The sequence below is a fragment of the Podarcis melisellensis genome (assembly GCF_964234715.1).
Source record: "Podarcis melisellensis genome assembly, chromosome: 7".
Lineage (NCBI taxonomy): Eukaryota > Metazoa > Chordata > Lepidosauria > Squamata > Lacertidae > Podarcis > Podarcis melisellensis.
In genome coordinates, this window is record NC_138539.1 from 90,590,319 (window position 1) to 90,618,237 (window position 27,919).

The window sequence follows — 27,919 nt, forward strand, 5'->3', positions numbered from 1 at the left end:
AACAGCACTTCCATTTTTAAAATTCTATGAGTTCTTAACAGATGCAGTAATCAGCATCTATAAAAACTGGAGGTCATCAGAAATCCATCAGCATTAGCATTAAGAGATCCATAAACCACCTAAACTGAGTGTCAGCAACATTGTAAGAGCAATGCTAAAAGGGAAATGAATTCTTTGCAGTGGTGACTGAGCTGTTCCCTTAATATCTTCAGAAGTTACTCACATTTGAAATAATTATAGGAAGTATCAAGGTAGATCCAAGGGAGTTGCCAGTTTTTGCACTGCTCCTTTGCTTTTAACATCAAAATGTTCTGCCACAAAGAACGTTATGTGTGGATTTCAAGCAGGTGTTAAAAGAAGAATCTGCTTTGTTTGTTTGCTTCCTGGTCTAAGGTCAACCTTGTAACCCAGTCAAATGGTTCAAAGAGGATAAGAAAAACTCTGAACCATTTCAGTTTTAATATATATATTGAAAATAAAATCAGTTTGCACTTTCTCACAAACACTGGGCATGTTTCAATCCAATTTCAACACATTTAAGTCCCAACAATTTAAAATAATTATCATCCATATGCTCTAATTTCCATCAAAACAGTTGGAATTATACTGTTTGCATTTAAAACCATAGCCATGCATTGTATCCAACATTACATGAGGAGTCATCTTCCTGTCTTCATAGCCCCAAAGTTCTCTTTCAAAGCCATCTAAGTTGGTGGCTATTGCTGCTTTTTGTGTCAACGATTGCCAGAGTTTAACTATGCACTATGTGAAGAAATACTTTCTTTGATTGTCCTAAACCTTCCAGTGTTCAACCATTAGCGATGTCCCCAAATTCTAGTGTCACTGTGGAATGCTTCACTGCCTCTTTGTTCTACGCACATGGAACAATTTGGTTCTGCTGAGCAAGTGGAACCACCAGCACTGGACATGACCCCGTGGATGCAACTTCAGAGGTGAAAATTAGTGTACTGGAATAATTATTTGCGCCCAAAACCAAGTCCATTGTTGAACTTGCAGCTTTACTCCAGGATCCTGACAGCCCATCCAGGTGCTATAGTGAAAATAATTTGTGAAAACAATTTTGAAATGAAATCTAAACTTAGATGTCCATTTAGCTCTTAAAAAATTCACAACCTTCTGTCAAAGACATTGAAGCAAAGGTTGATTGAAGGTCGCAAGAAAAAAAATATGGGGAGAAATATTTGACTTCTGAAACAAGTGTTAAACAGCTCGTGCATTATTACAAAAAATTATAAATATGTGACTTAACTAAATGTAAAATTTACTTTTCTTCTCCTTTGCCCAGTAATAGTAATCAATTACTAACCTTGGCTCTGGAATTCCTGGGCATTTGGCCATAACTCATTACAGCTAATAAACTGGACTGTGGACCTCATCGTCAAGCCAATGATCTTGCTGAGGATTCCACCATCTGAACATCAGGCCAAAAAGCAGCCCATTAACCGATGTTTCCCCCTGTCTCAGATGAAATTGTGCAGAGGTATTGGATTATGCTCCTGGGTAATAGGAAGACTGGGCAGGATTCACCTAGCAAGTCCTTTTGCTTGCACAATGGAGCTTCCTCCATTCTCCCCCTGCCACAATTGGCTTTGTGGAGGGCGATTGGAAGAATCTCCACCTAGCATGCGGGGGGGGGGGGGGAGGAGGAGGAGGGATTAGTCTGCCTGGCAAGCTGCAACGCTTGAGTTCACAGGACATTCCTCGTAAAGCAACGTATAACTGTAAACCCTTTAACTGTAAACTGGTCTGTTTTCTTGTAGCAATCAAACCGTATCCACTCATCATGTAATTCATTAATTACAAAGCAAGAAACACAATTTAAATTAGTGGTTTAAGTATCTTTTCTCATAGTGATCTAAAACCAGTCTATCTTGTTTCTAACTTCTATGTAGTCATGTGAAGGCTGCAGTCCTATTCTCTTTTCTGTAAGGATATTTCATGATCGTCCTATTAATCATTTGAAATTGATACTATCAACACTTTAAAAGGCTAATAAATAAACTATAAATAGTTTCCTTATTTAAAAGACTGGGTTCCTGTACAATTTCCACCTCCATCCTAAGGTGCAAAAGTTGGGTGGATGATCTCTCTGATGAGGCAGTCAATAAGAAAACGCTATTGCCCCAGCAGAAGTGGTAGAGGTTGCACACACTACCTTATTTTTGAATGCATCTCTAGATCAGCAGAAGAGAAAGACCAACATATGTAGGATTGCTTTAAATATTTACTTTATCTGGTGCTCCAAGCCAGAAAATAAACGCCATCTGACAACTTTTGCTGAGAAAATACCTACAAATTAAAAGGCACTGACAGATGGCATATTTGAAGAGTTCCTTTCATTGTGCAAAATTTCTCTGAAATGAGTGATTCCAACTGTGCAGGCTAAGTAGGATAATATCAATTAGGTATTGATATTGAGGACTTGTGTCACCACCAACCAGCATATGCATAAAAAGGTTATCCATAGATCATCAATGCCAAATGGACTAAGCAGAGAGAGGCTAGTTCCTAGGCCCAGATGTCTTGCAAATATCTCTTTTCTTCTCTTAACAGAGCAAGCATCTTCAGTGCTTCCAGTTTATCAACTCCTCTCTCAGAAGTTAAGATATCTACTAAAGCATCGTTCACATCTTTAGCCATATTCTTTGCATCTCTGAAAAAATGGGAAAAATCATCATCAGTCAAGCAGACAAACCAGTATCGTTGATGGAGGTGGTGTCACTTTCAGACAATTATCAGAAAGAGAAGAGTACAATATGTGTGTGCACGCACGCGTAAAAGAACTGGTCACATTTAAAATCAATTGACTGGTCAACTGGCCATGTATTATCTGACATATTGTATAAAGTCAATCACGCCATTGTAAGTTGACTACCCCTTTCTAACTGCACACCTGAAAAGGCGTGCTCAGTTTTTGCTCTGCAGTCCTGCTAGACCGTGTATGTAGAAATACAAATTCTGTTTCCCCCAGAATTTGGAGTATAACAAAGGTTTAGAATTTAACTTGGTAACATTTAAGCTACATGCTAGACTGGGAGGTTCTCCTGCCCCACTGGAATGAATGGGAGTTGTTCAAATGTACTGCTATGCTTTTGCACATTTCCAATCCCCCCCCCCCAATACAGCTTGTGCAGGAGAACCACCCAGTGGATTATGCCCATAGGGCTTTAGGATTCAAACAAGTCTCTCAATTAACTACATTTGTACTAAATAAATACTTAGAACATCTGACCAATGTTTAGGCATTATTTCATCTGCCAAGCATCTAAACTAAAAGAGATAGAATAGGGCTCTTGAGATGTTTGAGGTTAAGTTGCTAAATAGCTATTGACCTGCAGGAAGATTAGATGCTGCAACGCATTTGGCACTTGAAGGCGGTTTTCTCGCCCTACGCCACAAACTGCTGACTTTGACAGTTCTACACTCAAGGATACTGGAGGGGTGGAAGCTTTGATGAGATTAGAGGTCATGGCTCAGTACAAACTCTGATAATGCTAACTGAATGCACCTCTTACAGCCTTGAATTCCACAATCTTGAACCACTGCATTTTCCTTTAGGTTAACAGCCTACCCAACCTTCTCAAAGATCCCTCAAATAAGGTTTATGCATTTTATAGACACAAGGCACGGTCCAGCCAAAGTTCAAACACTTCTAAATTCTACTGATAGGTGAGTTTATGCACATTCTCAGATTCCCGCTACAGTGGTACCTCGGGTTAAGTACTTAATTCGTTCCGGAGGTCCGTTCTTAACCTGAAACTGTTCTTAACCTGAAGCACCACTTTAGCTAATGGGGCCTCCTGCTGCCACCACGTGATTTCTCTTCTCATCCTGAAGCAAAGTTCTTAACCCAAGGTACTATTTCTGGGTTAGCAGAGTCTGTAACCTGAAGCATATGTAACCTGAAGCGTATGTAACCCGAGGTACCACTGTACTGAAATTAATGGGACATAACAGGGGCTAACCACCGAGATGGTAATAACCATGAAGTTTAGGTTAGCATATGCAACTTAAGAGCAGCTCCACTGGGTGAGATCATGTCCATGTAAAAATGACACCAATCAGTCCTTCTGTTAGAGCCAGATGAGTGGAGACTATGCTTGTGTCAGCAGGGCATTTAGGGTACTAACATGGCCTTCTTATTTCTCTCTAACGCCCTTGTTGCCTTAACTTGCACCCTGGCTTGCTCTTTGGTTTTGTTTCAACAAGCCCCATACAAAGCTTGCTGCCCTCCTTTCCAGTTCACTTTTCAGCTTGTTAAGAAGCTCTCTGGGCAGCTCTTACTGCAATCCTCATCTTCTCACAAGCAGCGATGTTATGAAACTGTGCCGAAAGGGAGTATTCTCTTCAGGAAAAGACAAACAAACCCACCACCACACCTGGGCTCCCATTAATTTTGTTTTCTCATCTTTTGCTCCCAGCTCTTGCTAATCTAAAAGCAGTTAACGTTTCTACAAGTTCTTGCAAATCCAAGTTTCATAAAATTCGGCATGACTCACCCGCACACGTAAAAATACCCTTTTTCCTGCAGCAGAATCCTGCTAACCTCTTTGCAGTAAAGCCGAAGGTTATCTTGAACGTATTTAGGAGTGGCAGCTTCTACTGCAGCTGGGGCGTCTCTTGAGAAAGAAACCTTTAGGTGAGTTAATGTGCCACTTTCAGCAAAGCACCTGAGCTCCTCTCTGAAAGATAAAAGTTAAGGATCACTGCAAGGGTAAAGATATAATTCCCTTGCACAGCAGCTTAGGGGGCAAGGGGCTGAGAGGAAAGAGAGCACAAGGCAACAACTTACTGGAACAGGTAATCTTTGACCTGGTGGCGACAGCCAAAAAACAACCATGTCTCTCCAAATGTCCAGTCTTTGTGATCTTCTTGGAGCTTCTGTCTGAAAAAGAATTTTGAAAAAAACCTGTAACTTAAGACTGTGCATGCCCTATACTTAAAAACAGCAGCAGCAGCAGCAGCACAAAACAAACCCAAGTTCTGCATCCTGTATTACAGCTCTCTCCAACCAGCTAGGGCTGATGGAAGCTGGAGGCCAAACCTCAAGATGGCCCCAGTTGATGGAAGCCTGCACTCGTTATGCTAGTTTACATTTATTTCGCATCATTCATTCTGGCTCTGCTTGTCATGGGATGGGCTAAGAAGTTTATCTTCAACACTCTTGACCACCTGAAATCCTACAAAGCCCTATTATCAGGTCTGAGATTTCACCAAACACTGTCCGTAACATCTAGCAGGGGTCAGCAAACTTTTTCAGCAGGGGGCCGGTCCACTGTCCCTCAGACACTGTCGGACTATATTTTTTTTTGGGGGGGGGAGAAATGAACAAATTCCTGTGCCCCACAAATAACCCAAAGATGCATTTTAAATAAAAGGACACATTCTATTCATGTAAAAACACGCTGATTCATCCGTGGGCTGGATTGAGAAGGTGATTGGGCCAGATCCGGCCCCCGGGCCTTAGTTTGCCTACCCATGATTTTTTAAAATTATCTGTACTAAGTGCACACTTCAAATCTAGTTTCCACTTCCTCTGTTCAAGTATCTGTGAGCACTGTTATGAGTAGGTTTGCACCTGATCACGGCTGTTTGAAAAGATCCTTAATTCAATATTCTGTGCTACAATACTGCAACACAGGGAGATAAACACTAAGGAAGGAAGGAGGAGGGAGAGAGCCTAACCACTCAATTCAGTGGCATCTTATGGGCAGTGCACCCAAGATGCATACAAAATTCCTCACTCACATCACTAGATGAAGTCATTCAGTGTGCAATGGGCTGAGCTGTAGATATCTAGATGTCACCTCCATTAAAGTAAACATGGAGGCCACATGCAGGGTATAAACATGCATATATAGCAGCACGAAGGATTCTGGACCAGAGTGTGCCCACTGCTGCAAAATGTGAACATCCTCCCTTGGCCTCGTAAGTTTCTAGGCCTCATGATAACAACGATTCTGCTGCTTGCAGGGATATGGATGAAGCCAGTCAAAGAGGGAGCCATGTGCCTTTTCTAACGGCAGTTCACAGCAAAATCTTTTACACATGTTACTTGAGGGCACGCTGCAGTGACATGAAGAATCAGAATGACCATTAAAAAACCTATTCATATATCCTCTTGCAGGCTGGAATAAGAGAACTCAGTAATGATTAGAAATGATGCCCTCATTTCTTTAAATCAATTTAAAGAAAGAAGATTTCTGAAGTAGACATGAGGCCCGAAACACCTTTCTTTTCATCCTTATTATTTAATCTGTTGCATTTATCATTGGGACAAGGTGGTCTGAGAATATTACACCGATCCTGGCCCAATTGCAATGGCTGCTAATTAATTCCCAGGCATCATTCAAAGTGCTGGTTTTGACCTATGAAGCCTTAAATGGCTCAGAACTGCAACATAAAAAACTCCAAAATGTTTAAACAAACAAATGCGGAAAAACCTGAAGCCTTTTATAAGCATTTTGACAGATGATATTCCAAATGATAAGAGGGTTTTCCTGTACAAAACAACAGCTGCAAGAATGTTGATTGCAAAAAATTGGAAGGGAGAGAAAATTCCAACCAAGGAAGAATGGCAAAATAAATTATGTGAATACTTAGAACTTGCAAAGATGACAGAGGCAATCAGGAATCAAACAAACCCAAAATTTAAAACTGAGTGGAAGTTTTACAGAGTACACTTAGAAAAACACTGTTCCCAAACAAAATCTCTAATATGCTTTGATTAATTTTCGCAAATTAGTTAACAGACAGATAATTTACGTTATGTGAGATCAATGAATTGAATTTGAAAAAGGACACAGTTAAAAAGAAAAAGAAGACGTATGGACCCACAATGAGGTGAAGGGAAGTCATTTTCAAAGATGTTGAATTACAGTGGTACCTCGCAAGACGAACGCCTCGCAAGACGGAAAACCCGCTATACGAAAGGGTTTTCCGTTTTGGAGGCGCGTCGCAAGACGAATTTCCCTATGGGCTTGCTTCGCAAGACGACAGCCCATAGGGAAATCTCCGGGACAGTGGGGAAGCGCAGCGCGTCTTCCCCGCTGTCCTCGGACCTCCTCCGAAGCCTGGCGGCGGGGCGGGGACACCTCCTCCCGCCGCCGGGCTTCGGAAGGATGCCCCGATGCCGGGCGGGAAATCCTCCCTCCGCCGCCCGGCATCGGAACGATGCCCCGATGCCGAGCGGCGAGGCGGGAACGCCTCCCCCCGCCGCCCGGCTTCGGGGCGGGAAAGCCTCCCCCCGCCACCCGGCATCGGAACGATGTCCCGAAGCCGGGCGGCGGGGCGGGAACGCCTCCCCCCGCCGCCCGGCTTTGGAGCTGGAAAGCCTCCCCCCGCCGCCCGGCATCGGAACGATGTCCCAAAGCCGCCCGGCGGGGCGGGAAAGCCTCCCCCCGCCGCCCGGCATCGGAACGATGTCCCGAAGCCGCCCGGCGGGGCGGGAAAGCCTCCCCCCGCCGCCCGGCATCGGAACGATGTCCCGAAGCTGCCCGGCGGGGCGGGAAAGCCTCCCCCCGCCGCCCGGCATCGGGGCATCGTCCCGATGCCGCCCGGCGGGGCGGGAACGCCTCCCCCCGCCGCCCGGCTTCGGGGCATCGTCCCGATGCCGGGCGGCGGGGTGAGAAAGCCTCCCCCCGCCGCCCGGCATCGGAACGATGTCCCGAAGCTGGGCGGCGGGGCGGGAAAGCCTCCCCCCGCCGCCCGGCTTCGGGGCATCGTCCCGATGCCGGGCGGCGGGGCAGGAACGCCTCCCCCCGCCCCCGTCTTCGGGGCATCGTCCCGATGCCGGGCGGCGGGGCGAGAAAGCCTCCCCCCGCGGCCCGGCATCGGAACGATGTCCCGAAGACGGGCGGCGGGGCGGGAAAGCCTCCCCCCGCCGCCCGGCTTCGGAATGATGTCCCGAAGACGGGCGGCGGGGCCGCGAAGCCTGGGCGCGCTGGCAACTCTCCGCAAGGAGCGCTCCCGCTGCTTGCGGAGAGGTCCGCGAAGCCTGTCCTGGACCTCTTCTGAAGGCAGGCGGGGGGCAAAAGTCTTTGTCCCCCCTGCCTGCCTTCCCAGGGGCTTTTAAATCGCCCCGGACATCGGAGAAGTCCTCCGCTGTCCCGAGCGATTTTAAAATGACGCCCGCCAGAAGAGGTCGGGGGAAGGCGGTTTCCATAGGAACGCATTAATTGATTTTCAATGCATTCCTATGGAAAACTGTGCATCGCAAGACGAAAAACTCGCAAGACGAAGAGACTTGCGGAACGAATTAATTTCGTCTTGCGAGGCACCACTGTATTCTGGTTTTTCTTTATTTATCTTATGATGTTTTGAATAATGAATCAAATAACTGTAATGATAAGTAAACTTAATAAAAATACTGCCTAAAAAGAAAAAGGGGGGGGGGGGAGGAAGGACCTTTCTGAGTCGCTGACCCTGGAGAGCAGCGGCTGCCAGCCAAAGCAGTCAATCCTGGGCCAGCCAGCCAGTCTGAATGAACACAAGGCAGCTTCCAAACTTCCTTGAAAGCAGCTGAATGGTTGCCACGAACAATGAAGCTAGTTCCAACCTTTAGAGAACGCTTATTTATTTAGTTCATAAAATTTATATACTGCTTGATTGTAAAAAACCACACACCCTCAAAGCGGTTTACAAAATGAATGAAACAATGAAATTATCAGTAAAAAGACAGTTAAAAACAGCTGTTTAAAACATATTAAAAAATTAAAATCAACAGTACGCTAAAAACCAGATAAAAGCACCTGTCAAACTTTTGCTTATCTGTATAGGCTTGCCTGAACAAAAATGTTTTTAGCAAGTGCAAAAAAAGAGTAGAGTGAAGGTGCCTGCCTGGTGTCAATAGGAAGGGAGTTCCAAAGTGTAGGTGCTGGAAGATCGGTTTCTTATGTGGCACCTGGTGCAGTCTGAAGCCCTTGAGTGGGCATCCATGAGGGAAGGAGATCTAGCAGAATGTGGGGCACTGGTATACATCATATATGCAGCTCCTGCTGAATTAAAGTTAAAAATGAATTGCGGGGGGCCTCTCCCCATATGAACCGCATTGGACTCTGCATTTATCCTCCGAGGCCCTTCTTTGTGTGCCTCCTCCTAGAGAGGTCCGGAGGGGGGCAACACAAGAACAGGGCCTTCTCTGTAGTGATTCCCCATTTGGGGGATGCTCTTCCCAGGGAGGCTCGCCAGGCATCTTCATTATATATTTTTAGGTGCCAGGTGAAAATGTTCCTCTTCAACCAGACCTTGGGCTGATTAATATTCTACAGTCTTTTAAATGTGTCTGTGGGAAGGGGGTTTATTGTTTTGTTGTTTCATTTTACTTATTTTCATGTTTTTATCCTGTATTTTACTCTCTGAACCACTCTTTGAACTCTCTGAGATCTTATGATGAAGGGCATTTATTTCTTTAATAAATGATGAAAATAAATAAAATTAATTTATGCCCTAACTTTTCATTAAAAATTGCCCAAGGTGTCTGTGACTATTTAAATGCCTGGTGAATGCAAACTCCCTCCCTTTAGGTTATCATATTCTCCATTTGCGCTACACTGGTGCCTCGCAAGACGAAAAGAATCTGTTCCGCGATTCTCTTCGTCTAGCGGTTTTTTCGTCTTGCGAAGCAAGCCCATTGACAGCTTAGCGGATTAGTGCTACAGCGGTCTAGCGGCTTCTAGTGATCAGCTGTTAAGCGGCTTATCAGCGGATCAGCTGTTAAGCAGCTTAGCGGCTTAGGAAAAGGGCAAAAAAAGCGAAAAAAACCCGAGGGGACTCGCAAGATTTTTTCGTCTTGCGAAGCAACCCCATAGGGAAATTCATTTTGCGAAGCGCCTCCAAAATGGAAAACCCTTTCGTCTAGCGGGTTTTCCGTCTTGCGGGGCACCACTGTACGTGATATCCGCTCAGCACCAACAGTGGGCTCACAGTGGCATTATACCTCTTAAATACTTTCTATTCTAACTACATCAAAGTTTCAGCCCACTTTAATTCACAGCTGCTACAAGCTGCCTTTCAATAAAATACTCAAGCCATTGAAATAATATGGAATAAATTAGTCACAGCAGCTTGTTAAACATCACAAGTTCTCATTATTAGCAGTAATGATAGCAAATCTGTTTCCCCTTCATTCTGGAAGACAGCTTCTGGCTGTCCCATGTAACGCTTTCCCAAGAATTTATTACCCAGTTTAAAAAAGAAATCATTTGGCTTTGCAACAATTCAATTTCATGCTCCACATACAGATACGTCTCTAGATTATTTTCCCTACTTCTCTACCCTAAATTATAAAAACCAAGGCAGCAAGTTGACACTTTAAAATCATGTTAAATCAAATGTGAATTTGGAAAACACAGAACTACAAAGATGAGAATCAAATGTTAAAGGCAGGACATTTGGTACATGCACAGCTTAACTTCAACAACAATGATCTTCAAGCCTGGTTGATGTGCGGGGAAAAAAATTAAAATCTACACACCCTACAAGAAAACGTGTTTGGTGTGTGGAAAACAACAATCTGTTAGCCTTAATGCATTGCTCAGAATTACTGAGCTAAATGAAAACACAACAGATAAAATCAAAACAGAGTTGGAATGTGCAATCCTGCATTTCAGCCCTTCCATACATCTGTGGTCATAATGTATAGTTTAAAGTGTACAACATTCCCATCAAGCCTTCATTCCGTGACTGGCATATGTCAGATAAGGTGGCGTTGACTACCTTTTTTAAAAAAGAAAGCAATTCATAAAACTAAGAGATATTAATTGAAGGAAAGGCAGCAGAACATTACCAGCGGCCTGCAATATCCTTATAGAGAATACCCAATCTAACAGACTCCTCATTATTTATTTAATTCATTAGATTTATATATTGCCCTTCCTCATAAGATCTCAGGATGGTTCACAGAATAAAATACAGGATGTAAACAAGTAAAACAAAAAAGCAAAACAACAACCCCCTTCTTTTAGTCACATCCCTTCAGTATGAAAAAAATCCTTAAATGATTAATGTAATTCAGTGGTAAGTAAAATGTGGAAAATAAATAAATAATGGTTGCACTTTCTTCTTCTTTTTTGACATTGAATTGGAATGGTCACACTATAACAAAACCTACCAACTTAACTGTGATCTCCCTTGTGGCAATACAAAGTTAAGAGTCCCTTTCCCAAGACAGGGCTCCTTTCTACTCACAAACACAGAGACCATCAGATGGGGAGCCCCTTCCCTGGAGGTAGAGGGGTGTGTGTGTGAGAGAGAGAGGAGAATCATGCGGTTACAGTATTCATGCACATGTCATAACCATGTGGGATGTTGCCACCAGGAAGTACATGACGAGGGTGTCAGCTGCCCAGCCTCAGCCCACACAATGTGCGTGGGTGAAGATCCATTTCTGTACATTATGCAAGACACCAAATAACTTTCCCTGCCTCAGGGGATGAAGGACTCTGTGCCTTTGTGGTGGCTGATATATATTGCTGAATCTGTCTGCTTCCCACTAGTATTTTTCACTCTGTTCCCCCCTGTCCTCTGCCACGGGCATCTCCAGGTGCTGTGAATTACTGGCAAGCTGGCAAGGAGGAGAGGTTTTTAAAAAAATATAAATCATGGGCTTACCTATGTTGCAGGAAACCAATAAATGGTGCAATTCCAGTTCCTGGACCAACCATAATAAAGGGAATTGATGGATCCTCTGGTAAGTGAAAAATGTTTGCTGGACGAGAAGATATGGAAATCTACAATGCAGTTCAGTATCATTAAAATGTAGATGAGGAGAACTAGCAGATACATTTATAAACTATACCCTTCTTCTAAAGATTTGTATTAAAAAATACACTGCCACAACACCCACTAAAATAAAGGTCTTCCACATTTTCATAAGAATTAGATACACCATGAGCTAAAATCAGCACAGCTACCCTGTTCCCCCCAAAATAAGACAGTGTCTTATATTAATTTTTGCTCCCAAAGATGTGCTAGGTCTTATTTTCATGGGATGTCTTATTTTTCCACGAAGAAGAATACGGTACACATTTATTGTTGAACAAAAAAAGAGGACATTTATTACCTGTATACTGTACAACGCCTTACGGTAGCTTCGGGGGCCTTATATTCCGGGGTGGCCTTATATTTGGGGGAGGCCTTATATTACAGCGAGAGGTAAAACTGGAAGTAGGTCTTATTTTCGGGGGACGTCTTACTTTCAGGGAAACAGGGTATTTCACAAATTTCCATGTAAAACACTCTTTCTCCAACTGTAAGGCACATTAAGTCCTGTGCTGTGACACACAACCCAAGGCACTTGCTGTTGCTAGCAGCAAATATTTGGGTGCCATGAAGTAACTAGCTGGAGTAGCTGCCATTTCTCTTTTGGCTACGAAGTGCCTCATACTGCCACAAACCAATCCCTGTAACCAAGTTTTTCATTTTTCAAATGAATGCCAAAATCCTTATAACTCCCAGACAGACTTCAACAGAACACTTGCAGAAAACATGCACTCTTTTATTAATTGCCCATTCTTTCTCAATTTAGATATTTAGATGACCCAAATATGCAAGAGTGAGCTGTCTCCCCCAGGAACAGCTTAGCTGCTCCATCCTGGACCATCCTGTCAACTAAGTCGTAAGGAGCTTTTTGTGTTTTTTAAACCACACGTCAGGTGCAGAGGGGTGGAAAAGCAATCATCGACTCCAGCAGGAAACCTAGAATGTTCATTCCTCCTTGAACCATTCAGTCTGTCTTAGAACAATACTGACTTCAGCAGTTTCAAGTCTGGAACTAAAACTTGACATGCAAAACCTACTTTTCATTTTTAACCATATACATCCATCTTTCACATGTCATTTCCTGGTACTTTCACTTCTTATGCAACCCTCCTTTACTTCCAAAGTGGGATGCAACTGCAAGCCCCAGGCCCCACAGTTAGAGATGCAGGTACTGGAAAATCCTATTAACTGGATTCATCTAAAGAAAAGAAAAACCCACTCCATTTCCTAAAATACTTGCAACATCAGTCTGGTTACTGCTGCCACTTCCAAGCCCCCAAATCATAACAAAGTGGAAAAGATGGCCTTTATTTTAGGAACACACAAGCTTTGTCTGTACCATAAGAAATGCCCAAGAACTTAGCTTTCTTCTGATACCTTTGGAGTTAGGGGCTCCTCCGCTTTTGTACTTGACTGAAGGATTGGGGAAACCAGCTGAAGCAGCCACCCGGTGCACACCCCTCTTCGCAGTTCACCTAGATGGGTGGGAAACTCCAGAACATTAAAGATGAAACTCATCTTTCCAGACTGAAATAAACTGGAGCTGCAATGAAACAATTAAAAGAAAATCAAACACTTGGGACAGTTAAAGGAAACAACTATCTCAGTGTAGGAAAGGTCAGGTGAGAAGATATTGCATCTCACCCCCCACACCGCAAATGGGTATGAAAAACCCCATCTGGAAAAAAAAAATTAAGTAAATCATTTTCTCTCCTGATAATGGTTATAAAGGTAAAGGTACCCCTGCCCGTACGGGCCAGTCTTGTCAGACTCTAGGGTTGTGCGCTCATCTCACTCTAGAGGCCGGGAGCCAGCGCTGTCCGCAGACACTTTCGGGTCACGTGGCCAGTGTGACATCGCTGCTCTGGCGAGCCAGCGCAGCACACGGAAACGCTGTTTACCTTCCCGCTATAAAGCGGTACCTATTTATCTACTTGCACTTAAGGGTGCTTTCGAATGGCTAGGTGGGCAGGAGCTGGGACCGAAGGACGGGAGCTCACCCCGCCGCGGGGATTCGAACCGCCGACCATGCGATCGGCAAGTCCTAGGCACTGTGGTTTTACCCACAGCGCCACCCGCGTCCCGATAATGGTTATACAAGACCTTTAAAATGATTTTTTCTGAGGATCTTGTTGTAACATCACATTGTTACTTGCGTGCACCAATGAGCCATCACAGAATAAGCACCACACACAGAATTTCTGTAATGTCTCAGAAACAACAGGTTCCCAAAAGTTCCTTCATGTATTCAGCTGTGAGTCATCTAGTTGTTCAGTAATGAAGCAATGAGAGTTAGTGAAGTAGAGGCATACGGGAAATGCCTCCAGATGCCTGGGATTAATGTGTTATTTATTGAAAACATTTTCAGTTTAGCACAGGCTTCCTCAACCTCAGCCCTCCAGATGTTTTTGGCCTACAACTCCCATGATCCCTAGCTAGCAGGACCAGCAGTCAGGGATGATGGGAATTGTAGTCTCAAAACATCTGGAGGGCCAAGGCTGAAGAAGCCCGGTTTAGCACCTTAGGAGCCTTCTCCATCATAGGAGGATGAGGTCGAAAGAAAGAAAGAAAGAAAGAAAGAAAGAAAGAAAGAAAGAAAGAAAGAAAGACACCCAATTTATAATTAAAATTAAACTTAGATATTGCATTACCTTGCAGCCGAGTAGGGTCTGGCTTGCAATTTGGGAAGATGTTCTGAAAAGAACAGAAGTGAATGAATGCAAGATCTCACCCTTCCTTCTACTCTCACCTACCTACAGCATCAAGACACTTCCAATACTAAATGACAGGCATTTACATAACGCTTTAAAGCATTCCAAAGAGCTCGACATACGTTATCTCGGTAATTTTTATAAACAATCTTGCCAGATAGTCTAGTACTATTATCTCAATAATTGGAAGGAGTGGGGAGAAGGGAGGCAGAGAAAGATGGTTAGCCAAAGCTGAACTACTGAAGGTAAGATTTCTAGTTACTAGTTCACAGCTTTCTGGCCACAGGTGTGGGGCAAAGGGCTGTAAGTCAGGAGCACTTGCTCACACATGTGCAATTCGAAACTACAGCAATGCATGGATCTTAAATTTAATGTTTTCAAATGAAATACATCTGGGATAGCTGTTGGTAGAGCATGAGACTCTTAATCTCAGGGTTGTGGGCTTGAGCCCCACATTGGGCAAAAGATTCCTGCATTGCAGGGGCTGGCCTAGAATATGACCCTTGGGGTCCCTTCCACCTCCATGATTCTATTATTCTAATCACACACGTTTCCTGTATGGTCTCAGCAGGAAAATAAGCTTCACTAGTATGTATTTCTATATCTTCCACTGCTCATAAGAATTGGAGCAACTTCTGAAATTATTTTCCCTTTATTTACCTGTAACATTTTAAAGAAGACACACCCATATGTACAAGTTTCAGAAAACAGGTGTCAACCTTTTGATTTTATTAAAAATGCAATATCACAATTGGTTCCAGTGATTGCAAATGTTATCTTTGACCCTGGCCCTGGGGTTCTACCCTGAATTCTAGGGTAGCTCCATCTTAGCTGCTGCCAGGATGGAGATAGCTGCAAGAGAAAATCTTACTTTGCATTTCTGGTAACTCTGCCCAGACTTATAATTTCCCTGCAATCAGTGAACCTTATTTCCAAGACATCCATTTGCTACAATGGTCACAATATCTTCCTTTTCTTGCTGTGTCTATTCCATGCAACTACTCACCAAGGAGAAGACTTAGGGGAGGCTTGCAAGCTGGAAAAGCATGGAGTAAGTCCAACAAGCACACACCCACATCCCTTATGAAAGCATTGTAGTCAGAGGATCCTTGTTTGCTACACAGCTCTTGCAGTCTCCTTTTTTCTCCAGCATCAGTGGTGTATTCTACCAGAGAGCGCAAAAATGCCTAGCGGAAGAGAAGAGTCTGTTTTTAATTTGGTTTGATTATTCTCAACTTATGTTCCGCATCCTCTGTCACATCTGTGATAAACAGTGTTCCTAAGGATTCCTGTAAGGCAGGGGCTCTGCAGAACCTCACAAACATCAATAACCTCTTGCTAAAATGTCCTTTCGTTGTTTGGACCTAGTGGTAAAAAACTCTCCCAGCTATGGTCATCTCTGCTCCCACTCTTAGCACACCCAGCCTTTAGTCAGGCAGGAAGTGACTTCAGCCGAGAGGAAGGGAGGCTGTCGGGCTGTACCATCCCAGGCATCTCTTTACTAATAATATGCCTTTGAAGACAGAACAGGTACAGACAACCCTCTGGGAATCGGCTCCTAGTAAACCAGGTGATTGAGGATGTTACGGGAACATGCCTGGGGACTGCTGTACCAGGAGAGCCATGCTCCAGGTTGTGGGTGGGGAATACGGAGATACAGGTCCCAATCCTAGTATGAGGAAATTGGTCCACAGGTGGTACCTCACACCCCTCCCATTTATTTGCTCCTTTATTAGGGGCTCCACCACTCCAGAATGTTGGAGGGGGTGCAGCATGGGGGACAAAATTTAACATATGCTGGTCATATTTTACAATGCAAAACATCTGGTGTAGAGTGTTCTTGCAGGTGTCACCTATAATGAGGCAGACAATAGTAGTTTCAGCTTTATTGGGTGTTTGTAGGGGCAAGATAAAGACCTTGTGGTGTTTCTCCTATGGATGGCACGACTTGAGATTGCTAGGTGCTTGAAGGTTTGGAGGGAATGGTTATCCAAAACTTGGTGTGCACAGGTCTGGATGCTTGCTTTGGTTGAAAAGCTGACTTGCCAACTGAAAGCAACCAGAAAACTAACAGGCTTCAGACTCATTTTGTGGCACATGCCATAGCTCTATTTTAGATATCCAGACAGCATGGACTGCAATCCCCAGAGATCTGGATGATTTTGGATAGGTCTGGATGAATGGCTGATGAAATGTACCACTGTCACTGCCTTACTCTTCTCTCCACTGTGACACGTAGCATATTTTTATGGTTCCAATTTTTGTTTTGTTATCTGAAAAAAGGTATTTTGCATTGTTACAATATTTTTAATAAAACGCTTTAAGAAAAAGATACATGGCTTTCCTCCAAGGAGCTCAGGGCTGCACACATGGTGTTATCTCACAATATCCTTTGTAATAAAACTGTTGAGGCAAGTCTTGAAAATCAGTTTGCAAAGGGTACTCGCCCACAGAGCTTCCCATTAGCCTTCTGGCCCAGTGTGTCTGTCATTCTTGGTCTAAAAGGAGAAGGCTCAAGGAGAAGGATCAAGCTGGGTCAAGCTTTCCTGTCTAGTCACCTAGGCAGCTTTTGCTTGGCACAGGCAAACAGGAGAGGCCAATTACATATCTTTTAGGCTGACTGACTTGCCCAAGCAGTTTGCGCACTGAAGCACTACAATAACAGCTGACAGAAGCAAACTGCATAAAGTATGTAAGTCACCATGCTGAGTAACATATACACGGGATGAGTGCTTTGGGTAGCACTCTGACCTGTAACTCTGTAATTTATGAACGCTCAGGGTTGGGTCAAATGTGACTTCTGTGAACGGAAGGTCTCCTGAAATCAGGCAGAGGTTCCTGCTGAAAAGAGGCAGTGACTTTAGACAATTCCCCCTCTGCTCTGAGTAGAGCAGCTCGGAAGGGGGCAAGGGCAGGGAGACGTTCCGCAACACTGTCTCCAGAGCAGCTCAGCAGGAGGACCATGCAACTGAAGTTCTGCTCATGGGAAATCAGTCTCCAAGCCTTTAAATGTGTGTTTAGATTAAGGTACAGCAGTTCATAGAGGCTGCTACATGTGGTTTACTGATGACATCTAGTGGTCTAGTGGGAAAGGCCCACCAAAAGTAACCCACAAACATGTTTACTCTAGCACCAAGGGAAGATGTACAGTGGACCCTCGGGTTACGTTACCTTCAGGTAACGTAACTTTCGGGTTGTGAACGTAGCAAACCTGGAAGTGTATTCTTCCGGGTTTCGCTGCGCACAAATGCGCTCTATCACGCTGCGTGCTTGCACAGAAGCGGCACCTCTTCTTGTGGATTTTTCGGGGTACATATGGACCCCCTGGAACGAATTACATTCGTATCCAGAGGGTCCACTGTATTCAAGTTACAAAGCCTTTCATCTGGCTGGCTGCTCATCGTTGCTGGTATCCAGTTACTGATTATTTTAGTTGATGGAAGAGCGTTGATAGCACAGATATCAATGCAGCCTGCTTGTTCAAACATGTATTTGTTAACTATTCTTCCACAACTTTGAGCCCTGCAAAGGCAGCGCCTCTCAGCACTTATTTCTTCATTTGCCCTCTCACTAGCGGCACTTGACTTCTTCTTGGACTCAGAGCAGCAGAGAGGAACAAGGCAGTTGTCGTGAGCAGCAAATTTCCTAATCCTCTCTGCTGCTCCAGGTCCAGAAAAAGAGGCCTGGTGCAGCAAGCCAAGGGCGAGTGAGCGAGCAAGTGGCAGTGCAGAGAGAGAACCTGAAAGGGATTCTCTGCTGATGGGTCTGGCAGTAGCTGGAAATGGGAGCTGCTCTAAGCATGGAGGCTCTTGGTCAAGGGAAGCCTCATTCCTTGGCTTCAGTATGAGCGGAATCCGGCCTCCTCCACCCCATGAACATTCCATGGCATCGCAACAGCTCACAAATGGGCTGACGGCTTCAGGGGATAAACTACTTTCTGAGAGCTTATTGCAAAGATTCTGCACTGCTCAGAGACTAACAGTTAAAACTGGAGCAACTGAGAATGTCTTCCTCTTGACCTCAGGCAAAAATAAATTTATATGGGAAGTCCCTGTGTCAGCTACCTGATGCCCATGGTTCCAAGTTCCAAACTCCTCCAATGCAGGCTTGAACCACCCAACCAGTCTAGGCCTTAGAGAGTACCAAGAATGGATATAATAAAGTTATTTGAAAAAGTAAAGTCACCTTTTTGAGAACTGCTCTTATTTCCAGACACCACGTCAGAATACATTTCACAGTACTCTTTTCAGGTATATACAGTGGCACAGCTGCTCCTGTTTAAGAAGAAAAAATAAATTTAAATTGGGAACATATCGAGAAACAGTTCCACTCTTCTTTATGATTACTTGTGAGTTGTAAAAGCTACCTCCTAGAAGACTCACTCATGTAGAGTGGCAGCTTTCAAATTATATTCCAGGGAATCCTAGGTTTCCTTAAAACCTTATCAAGGATTCCTTAACATTTACATCAAGAAGCTGACTGTTACCTAGCAGTCATGGAATGACAGGTCCTTAAGAATCAATAATTTTCAAGTAAGCAAAAGTAGACTGACAAGCTCTCCACAAATTCTGTAATCATTTAAACCAGGACTATTTAACTTGTACATAAATTATCAGAATGCAGAGGCAGACAGAGAAGTGGCCAAATTTGCAGTGGGACACCAGATTATTCATTGTTGCGAAATCCCAAAGAGACCAATAAAAACTCCAAAAGAATCTCCACAAACTAGGTAAGTGGGCAAACAAAATAGTAGTAAGGTTACATTTTTACATTTATGTAAGTTCCATTTTGATAAATTAGGCTTGTATTTGAAAATATTCAGGACTAAGGATGGCGTGTACATTGAGACAACACTTCCCAACTTCACACATATGCTGGTGGCATATGAACTAGGGGTGTGCATTAGTTTTAAAATGAATAGAAAGAACAAAATGCCCCCCAAACATTTCAGTTTAAAAATCTAATGGAAATTGAAATGCCTTAAAACCCATCTATGTCTATTTTTGTTTCTGTTTTCCCACTGACATCAAATAGGATATCCACCTAGTACATCTGCTGCCTGTAACTTTGGGGTTTTCAAAATCAAACTGGAGTACATTTTTAGATACTCTGCTACTTGCTCAAAGGATCACATATGCAAAATCTCAGAAAAGAGAAGAGAAAGGGCAATGATTTAGAAACTGTAAAAAGATTAAAATTATTTCATCTTTGGAGTCCAAGTCCTGCTCATATGTCACAAGGCTCTAAGAGACAGATGGCACAAGTTTGGGGACAAGACGGTCTAACAAGTGCCTCAGATATTTTAACTTGAAATGCAATTTGCACAGAACTCCTGAGATCCCAAAATGAAGGGGCAGTTACACAAAATGAGTTTTCTCTTCTCTTCTCAGAAGGGCAGTATCACATGCAATATCATGGTAAATGTATAAAACCTACCTCTTTTTTTAGTGCCTGCCTTAACCTTCAAGCAAACAAAGTAATCTTTCTTCTCTGACAGTCCCAAGATATGAAGAAGCTCTTCCACCTCACTGGTATAATTAGGGCAAATGACATTAAAGGCATCCCCAGGCTGGTAGCTAAATGTGGTTTTCTGTATTTAAAATACAAGTTGGTCCATGTGAAACTGGAAAGACACCTGCCACACACCATTTCCTTCCCTCTATTACATTGCACGCAAACATTGTGGGTTATTCTACCTCAGCCAGACCTATCCAAGGATAGGTCTGGCTGTTGCATGATTCCAACAGACTTGATCCCAAGGTGTGGGCTGACGGTGCATGAGCGCACCACGTTGCTAAAGCTAAGCAGGTTTGGGTCTGGGTGGAAACTGCCTCAGAACTACATGGACACCATAAGGTGTGCTATAAATACAAGGAAATAAGTCAGTCAGGAATCTTTAGACTTATTGAAATCAGTGGTCTTCTCCACATATTAGCCAGATACAATCCCCTCTTTTAATGCCACAATTTGTGAAAATAAACACTTGTCAAAGCAATGGATGTGTGCTTCTTCTTGTCCTCCAAGACCTTTGCAGCTCATTGGCAAATATAAACTCCCGTGAAGGAAGTGTTTCATTATACTAACCTGAACATCTACTGCAGCATGTACTGATACACTTCTGTTTACCAAATTGAGGGCCATGTCTGGATCCTTAGGTAGTCCAAATGGCACCACTGACACATCAAAAGGAGGCACTGGCAGGTAACCCCAAGGTTTTACGGAATTTGGGAGGGAGGAACTTAATGCAGGAGCAGCCCAAACCAACTCATTGTGGACTGAGAAGTCTCAGCGGGCATGAAATGATGGACTGGATATATCTGGTGATACCCAGAAACCTGGGAAGAGGGAATAGAATGTCTTGGGAAAGGGAACAGCTGCCTGGTTGGAACACAAAAGAGGAGCACTTCATATTGCAACATTTATTGCAGATTCCCCTTGTAAAATCATATTTTAAAACTTGTTTAGTGTTAAAATTGGGACAGTGGACTTCAAAAGGGTTGTCTTGTACCGTAGGTTTATCATCATTATCATTTCTGTCAAGTTAATAAAAAAACCCCAAACTAATTCAACTTACAGAAATATCAAGTTCTAGCAGCAAAGTCCTTTTAATTGCATCATCCCTAGTAAGTTGAACAGCCTTGATGACAGGAACCTGGAAAACGGGGCTCTCTGAAACGCAACACAGGCTGGGATCCTAAAAACAAGCTGACGTAAATTTAGATCGAAGGAATAAGCACATAAATATTTGTACACCATTATATGAAATAACAGTAAAATATACACATGATCCTGCCCTGCCCCCCAGCACATCAAGGCCTATCATTTCAATGAAAGAGCTGAGAACATGTTTAACTCTCCAACTTTAGAAGAAAGCCATTGTGGTCTTTCCCAGTAAAAACAATCATCTCTTATCTTCCTCTTCCCACTTGTGAGGATAACATGGGGGGAAGGAGAACCACATGCACCAATGTGCGTTCCTTGAAGGAAAAAAATGGATATAAATGTAATAATAAAATCATTTCCCTTCTTCACAAATAAGTAACTTTAAAATCATGTTGCATCTTTAGTTCCCAAATGCAAACTTACAGAAGATCAGAGTTTTACATCTAGAAATGGTGTCCCTGTGGGAGACCTACCTGCTCAGAGCTTTCTTGAAAGTGCACTTCTAGGTATTCTGGTGGCAAAGCAGGAACATTAAGAGCCAACTGTGAAAGTGGAGGAACCGAGTGGAAAAGTGAAGGCTGAGAGCCTTGAAGGGGAAGTTCTGACTTAGTAACTGCTTTTGCTAGGAGATCATTGTTCACACCCGAAACTTCTAGCTTCAAACGCTCTACTCTGGAGTTTATGTACGAGTTACAAACTGCATCAGCACAAAGAGATGGAGGTTGTTCAGTGTAGTTTCTTTCTTTCTTTCTGGATGCAAATTCTTGGTGGAGGGCAGGCCAAAGTCCAGCAATCCAAGGGTCAACCACCAATTCCAAACTGAAACCAAGCAAAAAAAGTGAATTTTAAAAAGTATGTATGGAAAGATCAGGATAAATGTCAGCACCCAAACAGCATCTGCAGATTATTTAAACACAGTTTACAAGTTATTTCAAAGGTTTATGTTGGTTTTTTTAAAGAGCGGTTTACAAAAGAAAAAGCAAGAACTGAGACATTGCACACATATCTCACTAGACAGGACTTTAACATATTTTAACAAGCTTTATAGTAGTGGGGAAAAGTTACAATGTGTGGTATTATATTTAATTTTCTCATTCCAGAAACTTAGAAGAAGTGCCCATCTTTTTAAAAAAATGTTTTCTTATTTACTGTTCTGATGCTAGCTCTTATTTGGTATGTTAATCTAAATAATAAGGCTTTCCCCATATTTTCCTTTTATTCTGATACAGGAGGTGGATTTTTGTTTCTCCAGAGATGACTAAGGTGCAGCCTTGCACCTATCAGAAGATATGTGACTAACTGTATGTCTACCTTTTCTATTTCTGTTTGGACTGCGAACAAAAGAATCATTTTGGGTTTTCTTCATATGTTGTTCCAGAATTTTTCTTTATAATGACACGTGGTCAGGAAAAGTGTATGAAGTTTCTTGCTCAAACTGCTCTGGATCTCCAGTATCTTATAGTAGAGTTTTGTAAATTTTGCTTATCCTGTAGGGTGTTAAATGCCACTGATACATGAATTTGAAAAGACTATTAAGGTTAAAACTTTATTAATAATGATGTGTTGAATAACCAAGTTCGCTCTTCTGGCTACGTGTGCAGGCTATTGGCTTTCTCCCACTTTAAAAGCCATTATTAAAAGCAGCACACCAGAGCCCTCTATCAGCTGATATAATCACAAGAGCCCCAGTGAGATATTTACTTCCTGGGATGTGCTATGCTGCTCTTTGCACTGCATTTGCAAAAAAACGAAAACAATAATAATAATATTTTTTTATTTATACCCCGCCCTCCCCAGCCAAGGCCGGGCTCAGAGCGGCTTACAAGCAATAATAAAAACAAGATGAATGATTACAACTTAAAAACAAAAATAAAATACAACATTAAAATAATGGAACATTAAAATATTAAAATGTAGCCTCATCGCAGGAGGAGAAGGAAAAGAAAGGAAAAAAAAGAGAGGGAGGGAATCAAATTGGCTCCAAGCCAAAGGCCAGGCAGAACAACTCTGTCTTACAGGCCCTGCGGAAAGAAATCAGATCCTGCAGGGCCCTGGTCTCATGAGGCAGAGCGTTCCACCAGGCCGGAGTTGAAAAGGCCCTGGCTCTGGTTGAAGCCAATCTAACTTCCTTAGGGCCTGGGACCGCTAGGGTGTTGTTATTTATGGACCTTGAGGCTCTCCGTGGGGCATACCAGGAGAGGCGATCCCGCAGGTACGAGGGTCCTAGGCCGTGAAGGGCTTTAAAGGTCAAAAGCAGCACCTTAAATCTGACCCTGTACTCCACCGGGAGCCAGTGCAGCTTGAAAAGCACTGGGTGAATATGCTCCCCTGGCAGAGACCCCGTGAGGAGCCTCGCTGCTGCATTCTGTACCCGCTGGAGTTTCTGGGACAGCTTCAAGGGCAGCCCCGCATAGAGCGAATTACAGTAGTCAAGCCTGGAGATGACCGTCGCATGGATCACTGTGGCCAGGTCGGGGCGGGAAAGGTAAGGGACCAACTGCTTGATGCGACGAAGGTGGAAAAATGTCGCCTTGGCTGTTGCTGTAACTTGCGCCTCCATAGAAAGGGAGGCATCAAGGATTACACCCAAACTCTTAACGGAAGGCAATGGCACTAATTGGGCCCCCGCAAGAGAAGGGAGTTGGTCCCTCATCCCCATGCCATCCCGACCTAGCCATAGGACCTCTGTCTTCGAAGGATTTAGTTTCAATCAGCTCCCACGAAACCATCCAGCCACAGCTTCCAAGCATCTGGTCAGTGTGTTCGGGGCCGAGTCAGTGTGGCCATCCATCAGCAGATAGAGCTGAGTGTCATCAGCATATTGGTGACAGCCCAGCCCAAAGCTCTGGATAATCTGGGCAAGGGGGCGCATAAAGATGTACATAATAGCAGTACTTAATGAGGCAAAGAAGGACAAACTCAACCATGTCTATCAATTTCAACTCCTCTTACTTCTTCTGGGAGATCAAGTCACAAGAGGCTCTTTCCAAGAAGAGATATGGAGCAGGAGGGCAAGGCAGCAGTGAAGGCAGCTGTACACAGGAGTTTGGGAATGTTTCTGCCCAGTAGCTCTGCAGAACCAATGGGCAAAAAGACTCAGTGGGGTCATTTCAGCTGAGGCTAAGCAAGCTATGCTCTTAACTTGAACCGTCACAATTGCCCATGGCTACTGCTGACACACTGCCTGCTTCTGGGAATATTTCCTGGGGGAATGAAGGAAGCATGCATTCATCTAGGATAGAGATTAAATTTTTAGGAGCAGTGGAGAGTCATTCCACCCTTGTGCTTAATTTGAGGAAAAGTAAATTATTTCACTGGCAGATCTCTCCTATTTCGCTCCTCCTCAGTTTCTAAATTGGTGTCCAGATGGGGCTATAAATAGATGGGGTGGGGGTGGGGATTGGAACAAATGCCACACAAGGCGACTTAACCAAAACCTCATCAGGGAAATTTAGGTTTCCTACCCGACAGCATCATCAGCGAGTCCAACCTCATAAAAGTGTTGTGCTCCAAGTTCCTGAAATCGTTTGTCTATTATCTTCCCACCATTGCAAAAAAATGTGTATTCTGAGTCTCCCAGGCCTGCAAATAAAAGTAAGGGAAAAGGCAAACCAAGAAAACCTGCATCAGATCAATTCCCTGGACAAGGTGTTTCAGAATAAATCAAACTCTGCCCTCCAACTTTAATGCAGCAGTAAGACAAACTACAAAACAATAAGCACAAGTTCCTAGGATTGCCAACACAGGCCTCCTTGTGCAGACATGGATGGTGCCAAGTAGACAATGGTTTCTTCCATGCAGAGTCCAACTGTGTCCCCCCCCCCCGCCCCAAGCTTTGGTAAGACAGGGTGGAATTTTCCAAAGCTGGCTCTCTCACCCGTCCCAGTCTCTAAACCATTCAGGCGGTTCAGAAGAGAAGAACAAGAATGTAAGTTTCTTCTGAACTGGGAACTGGCACCTCCTTGATGCTGCCACCGCCGCCACAATCAGTCCAATCTGGACTGGCCCTAAGATACTAACTCAGAAAGAAGCACTTCTCTTCTATGCAGCTTGAAATGTTTGGCATAAGGACTGGAACAGAGAGAATGGTTCTCATTCTCACTCTTCACCCCTCCCTGCCTGCCCCAGGTGATGCTGGAAACGGATGACGTGTGGCACAATTGCTGGGCAGCGGCCCCACATGGTGTCGTAGTGCTCTCAGGCTATCTGGAAGTAACTGCGAAGCACACAGACCTGTTCTAGGAACAGCCACTTCCTCAGTGCAGAAACAGAAAGGAGAAAGAAAGGGGGGCCACAAAAGCAGAAAGTGGGGCCATGCACCATTTTAGCAAACTGGAGGCTTAGTCTGCTGCTCCCACCCATCCCTCCAAGCAGCCATCTAGAGAAAACCATTACCTCCCTGCAATCTGGTCAGGAATCAATCGCTATTACAAAAATAAATAAATAAATAAAAATTGCTCGTTGATAAAGGTAAGTAGCCAGGCACCAGAATTATCAGTGAAAAGGTCAATGAATTATGGGCAATATTCACGATCTCCAAAGTGCAATAGGCAAAGCCTCTTCCACAATTAAGTTTTGGATGCCTGTATTTAAGTCATCATCCTATTCTTCCGACTTCCAAATTTTAAAAGACAAAATTAATTAATTAGCATACTAGCTGGCTATATATGGCGGATGGCACCTTAAAAGCAGAAAAGCATGTTCGAATTCAATAAGTAGTTAAGACACCAAGTCATGCTGGTTTTTTTACTGGTTTCCTATTCAACAGCACATATGAAGTAAAAAAAATATGTATAGTGCTATTTTTTATTTCACTGTCATAAATGAAATAATCCCCTTTGGTTATACAATTGAAATTCATACCAATTTGCCATCGACTTTGGAATCACATTTGTTGGATCAGAGTTATTTCATGGATCATAATTGTAAAATATGGAAAGATATAGCAAAAACACAGTCTAAAAATACAAAGGATGTTAAATTGTAAAATTTAAGAATATATAGCTCATATTTCCCAATGAAGAAAGTACAGCTAAATCCTTATTTCAGAGAGGCTTGAATTGTACCCTGATTCTGTGTGGTGCCTCATCAATACTCGTAATGAGGGCCGCACAGCTATACTAACTGTGATCATAGTTAAGCAATTTGATCAAAAATATATTAGATCCAGCCTGCAGTTTTTTGCAACAAGGTTTCTCCCCTGCTTTATACGAATAGCAGCTTACAAGTAAATTACCTAGCAATCCGTATCGTAAATGGGAAAAGTGGTCCGACGGCAGAGATTTATCGTTAATTTCCTTAACAAACTTGACTGCTGTGTCTGGTGGCTCTCCTGTACCCGTAGTAGAAGTAACAATAACCACAGGGTCTTTTTCACTATTCAAGTTATACTGTAAATTGAAAGAAACAAAGTCGGAGCATAATGCAGAAACGTTCAAAACTGGGTGGTATTTGGACGCACACAATCAGAGCTGAACATCCAGTATTGTGAGGTTAAGCCATTGTGATGTTTCAATTCATCAGGTTTTTCAATTAGCTTTTTATAATCTATTTTGATAGCTCTGAGCGTGCTACGGGGAGGAATTTAATATCACACTAAGGTGATGATTCCATCTGCGCAAGCATTTTGGTTTCCAGATAGAAGAATCCCTCCCCTCCTCCCCACATGGGCTGTCCCAGGAGTTCTCTTGACACAGACCCCTGAGCCAATTTCAGGAGGGGGTGCATGGGGGCAGCAGAAGGGAGGAAGGCCCTATTGCACAAGCAGAAGTCCTTGCACAGGGCTTCTGCGGATGGGAGTTATTTGCTGAATCCCACACAAATAGCGGAGTTTTACAACCAGTGAAAGAAACAGAATAATGGTTATAATTCCAAGTCTTGCCTCAGCTTGTACAGTAGGTAGGTCTTTACATGTTGCAAGGATCCAAAGTTAGATGCAAAGTTGAGCTTGGAATCAAAAATCACATACTCTCACAAACTATATATACTCAGTCCACAATTTAACCTCTTGCATCCTAATTCTCCACAAACAAATCTATGCAATATATAAGCATAGTGTAGTAGATTTTCTGCAGTACTGAACTTAGATAAGATAGTCCTGTATTCAAATCCTAGCTCAGCCATGAACGTCACTAGGTAACTTTGACCAATCACTCTCTCAACCTAAGCTACCTCATAGGGTTGTCCTAAGGATAAAACAGGATAACTTCCATGAGGGGGCATAAGAAGAAATGCAAATGTAATCAAGATGAAACCCAAGTATGCATAAGTGCATTTGCTCACATTTCTGCCTTCTTATACCCTCGGGATCCCTTGAAACTCTACATTTCTATGATTCCATGACCCTCCCTTTCCCCCTCTCCAAGTTCTTTTCCCTTGGACAAAATCTGCAGTGTGAGCAACCTGGTACAAGGTGCAGTCTTTAACACGTCAGTACCATCTACGTTGATTACCCTTTTTACCCAAAGACTTCAACAAAAAGAGAACAAAATCAAGATGTACCTTTTGAGGGGACAGATTTCTAAGGAAAGCTCTGAATGATCCAAAGAAATGTTGTGGAAAGTCATTTGCAAATATGCCACTCCTGTATATTTGAATCGGGTGTTCAAAGAATCTTACCTTGTCTGACTCACTGATGCAGTGAAGATCTGCTTCAAGCCCACTGTCCTTGGCCTGATGGTATATTTCCTCAGCTATAGCTTTTGCCTGACCCTTCTGGCTCGCAAAAAGGAGCAAAAACCTACGGTTTGTTTTACAGCACATCT

The 27,919-nt window shown here is 43.3% G+C and overlaps 1 protein-coding gene across 2 annotated transcripts; it reads right to left on the minus strand.

The window, feature by feature from the left end:
- Positions 1–449: 449 nt before the first annotated feature.
- MTRR (5-methyltetrahydrofolate-homocysteine methyltransferase reductase) lies at positions 450–27,917 on the minus strand (the record flags this gene model as incomplete). Of its 2 annotated transcripts, XM_081917819.1 has the most annotated exons (14): positions 450–2,674; positions 4,521–4,703; positions 4,814–4,906; positions 11,632–11,750; positions 13,159–13,324; positions 14,433–14,475; positions 15,499–15,679; positions 18,678–18,766; positions 19,929–20,082; positions 21,067–21,186; positions 21,629–21,974; positions 24,620–24,737; positions 26,392–26,545; positions 27,774–27,917. In XM_081917819.1, the coding sequence occupies 14 exons, from the start codon at positions 27,915–27,917 to the stop codon at positions 2,530–2,532; spliced, it is 2,055 nt and encodes a 684-aa protein (XP_081773945.1). In that variant the 3' UTR covers positions 450–2,529. The 2 variants fall into 2 exon arrangements, with proteins under 2 accessions (XP_081773945.1, XP_081773946.1); XM_081917820.1 differs by lacking the exon at positions 450–2,674 and having other exon boundaries at positions 4,529–4,703; positions 11,632–11,728.
- Between the last annotated feature and the right edge of the window lie 2 nt (positions 27,918–27,919).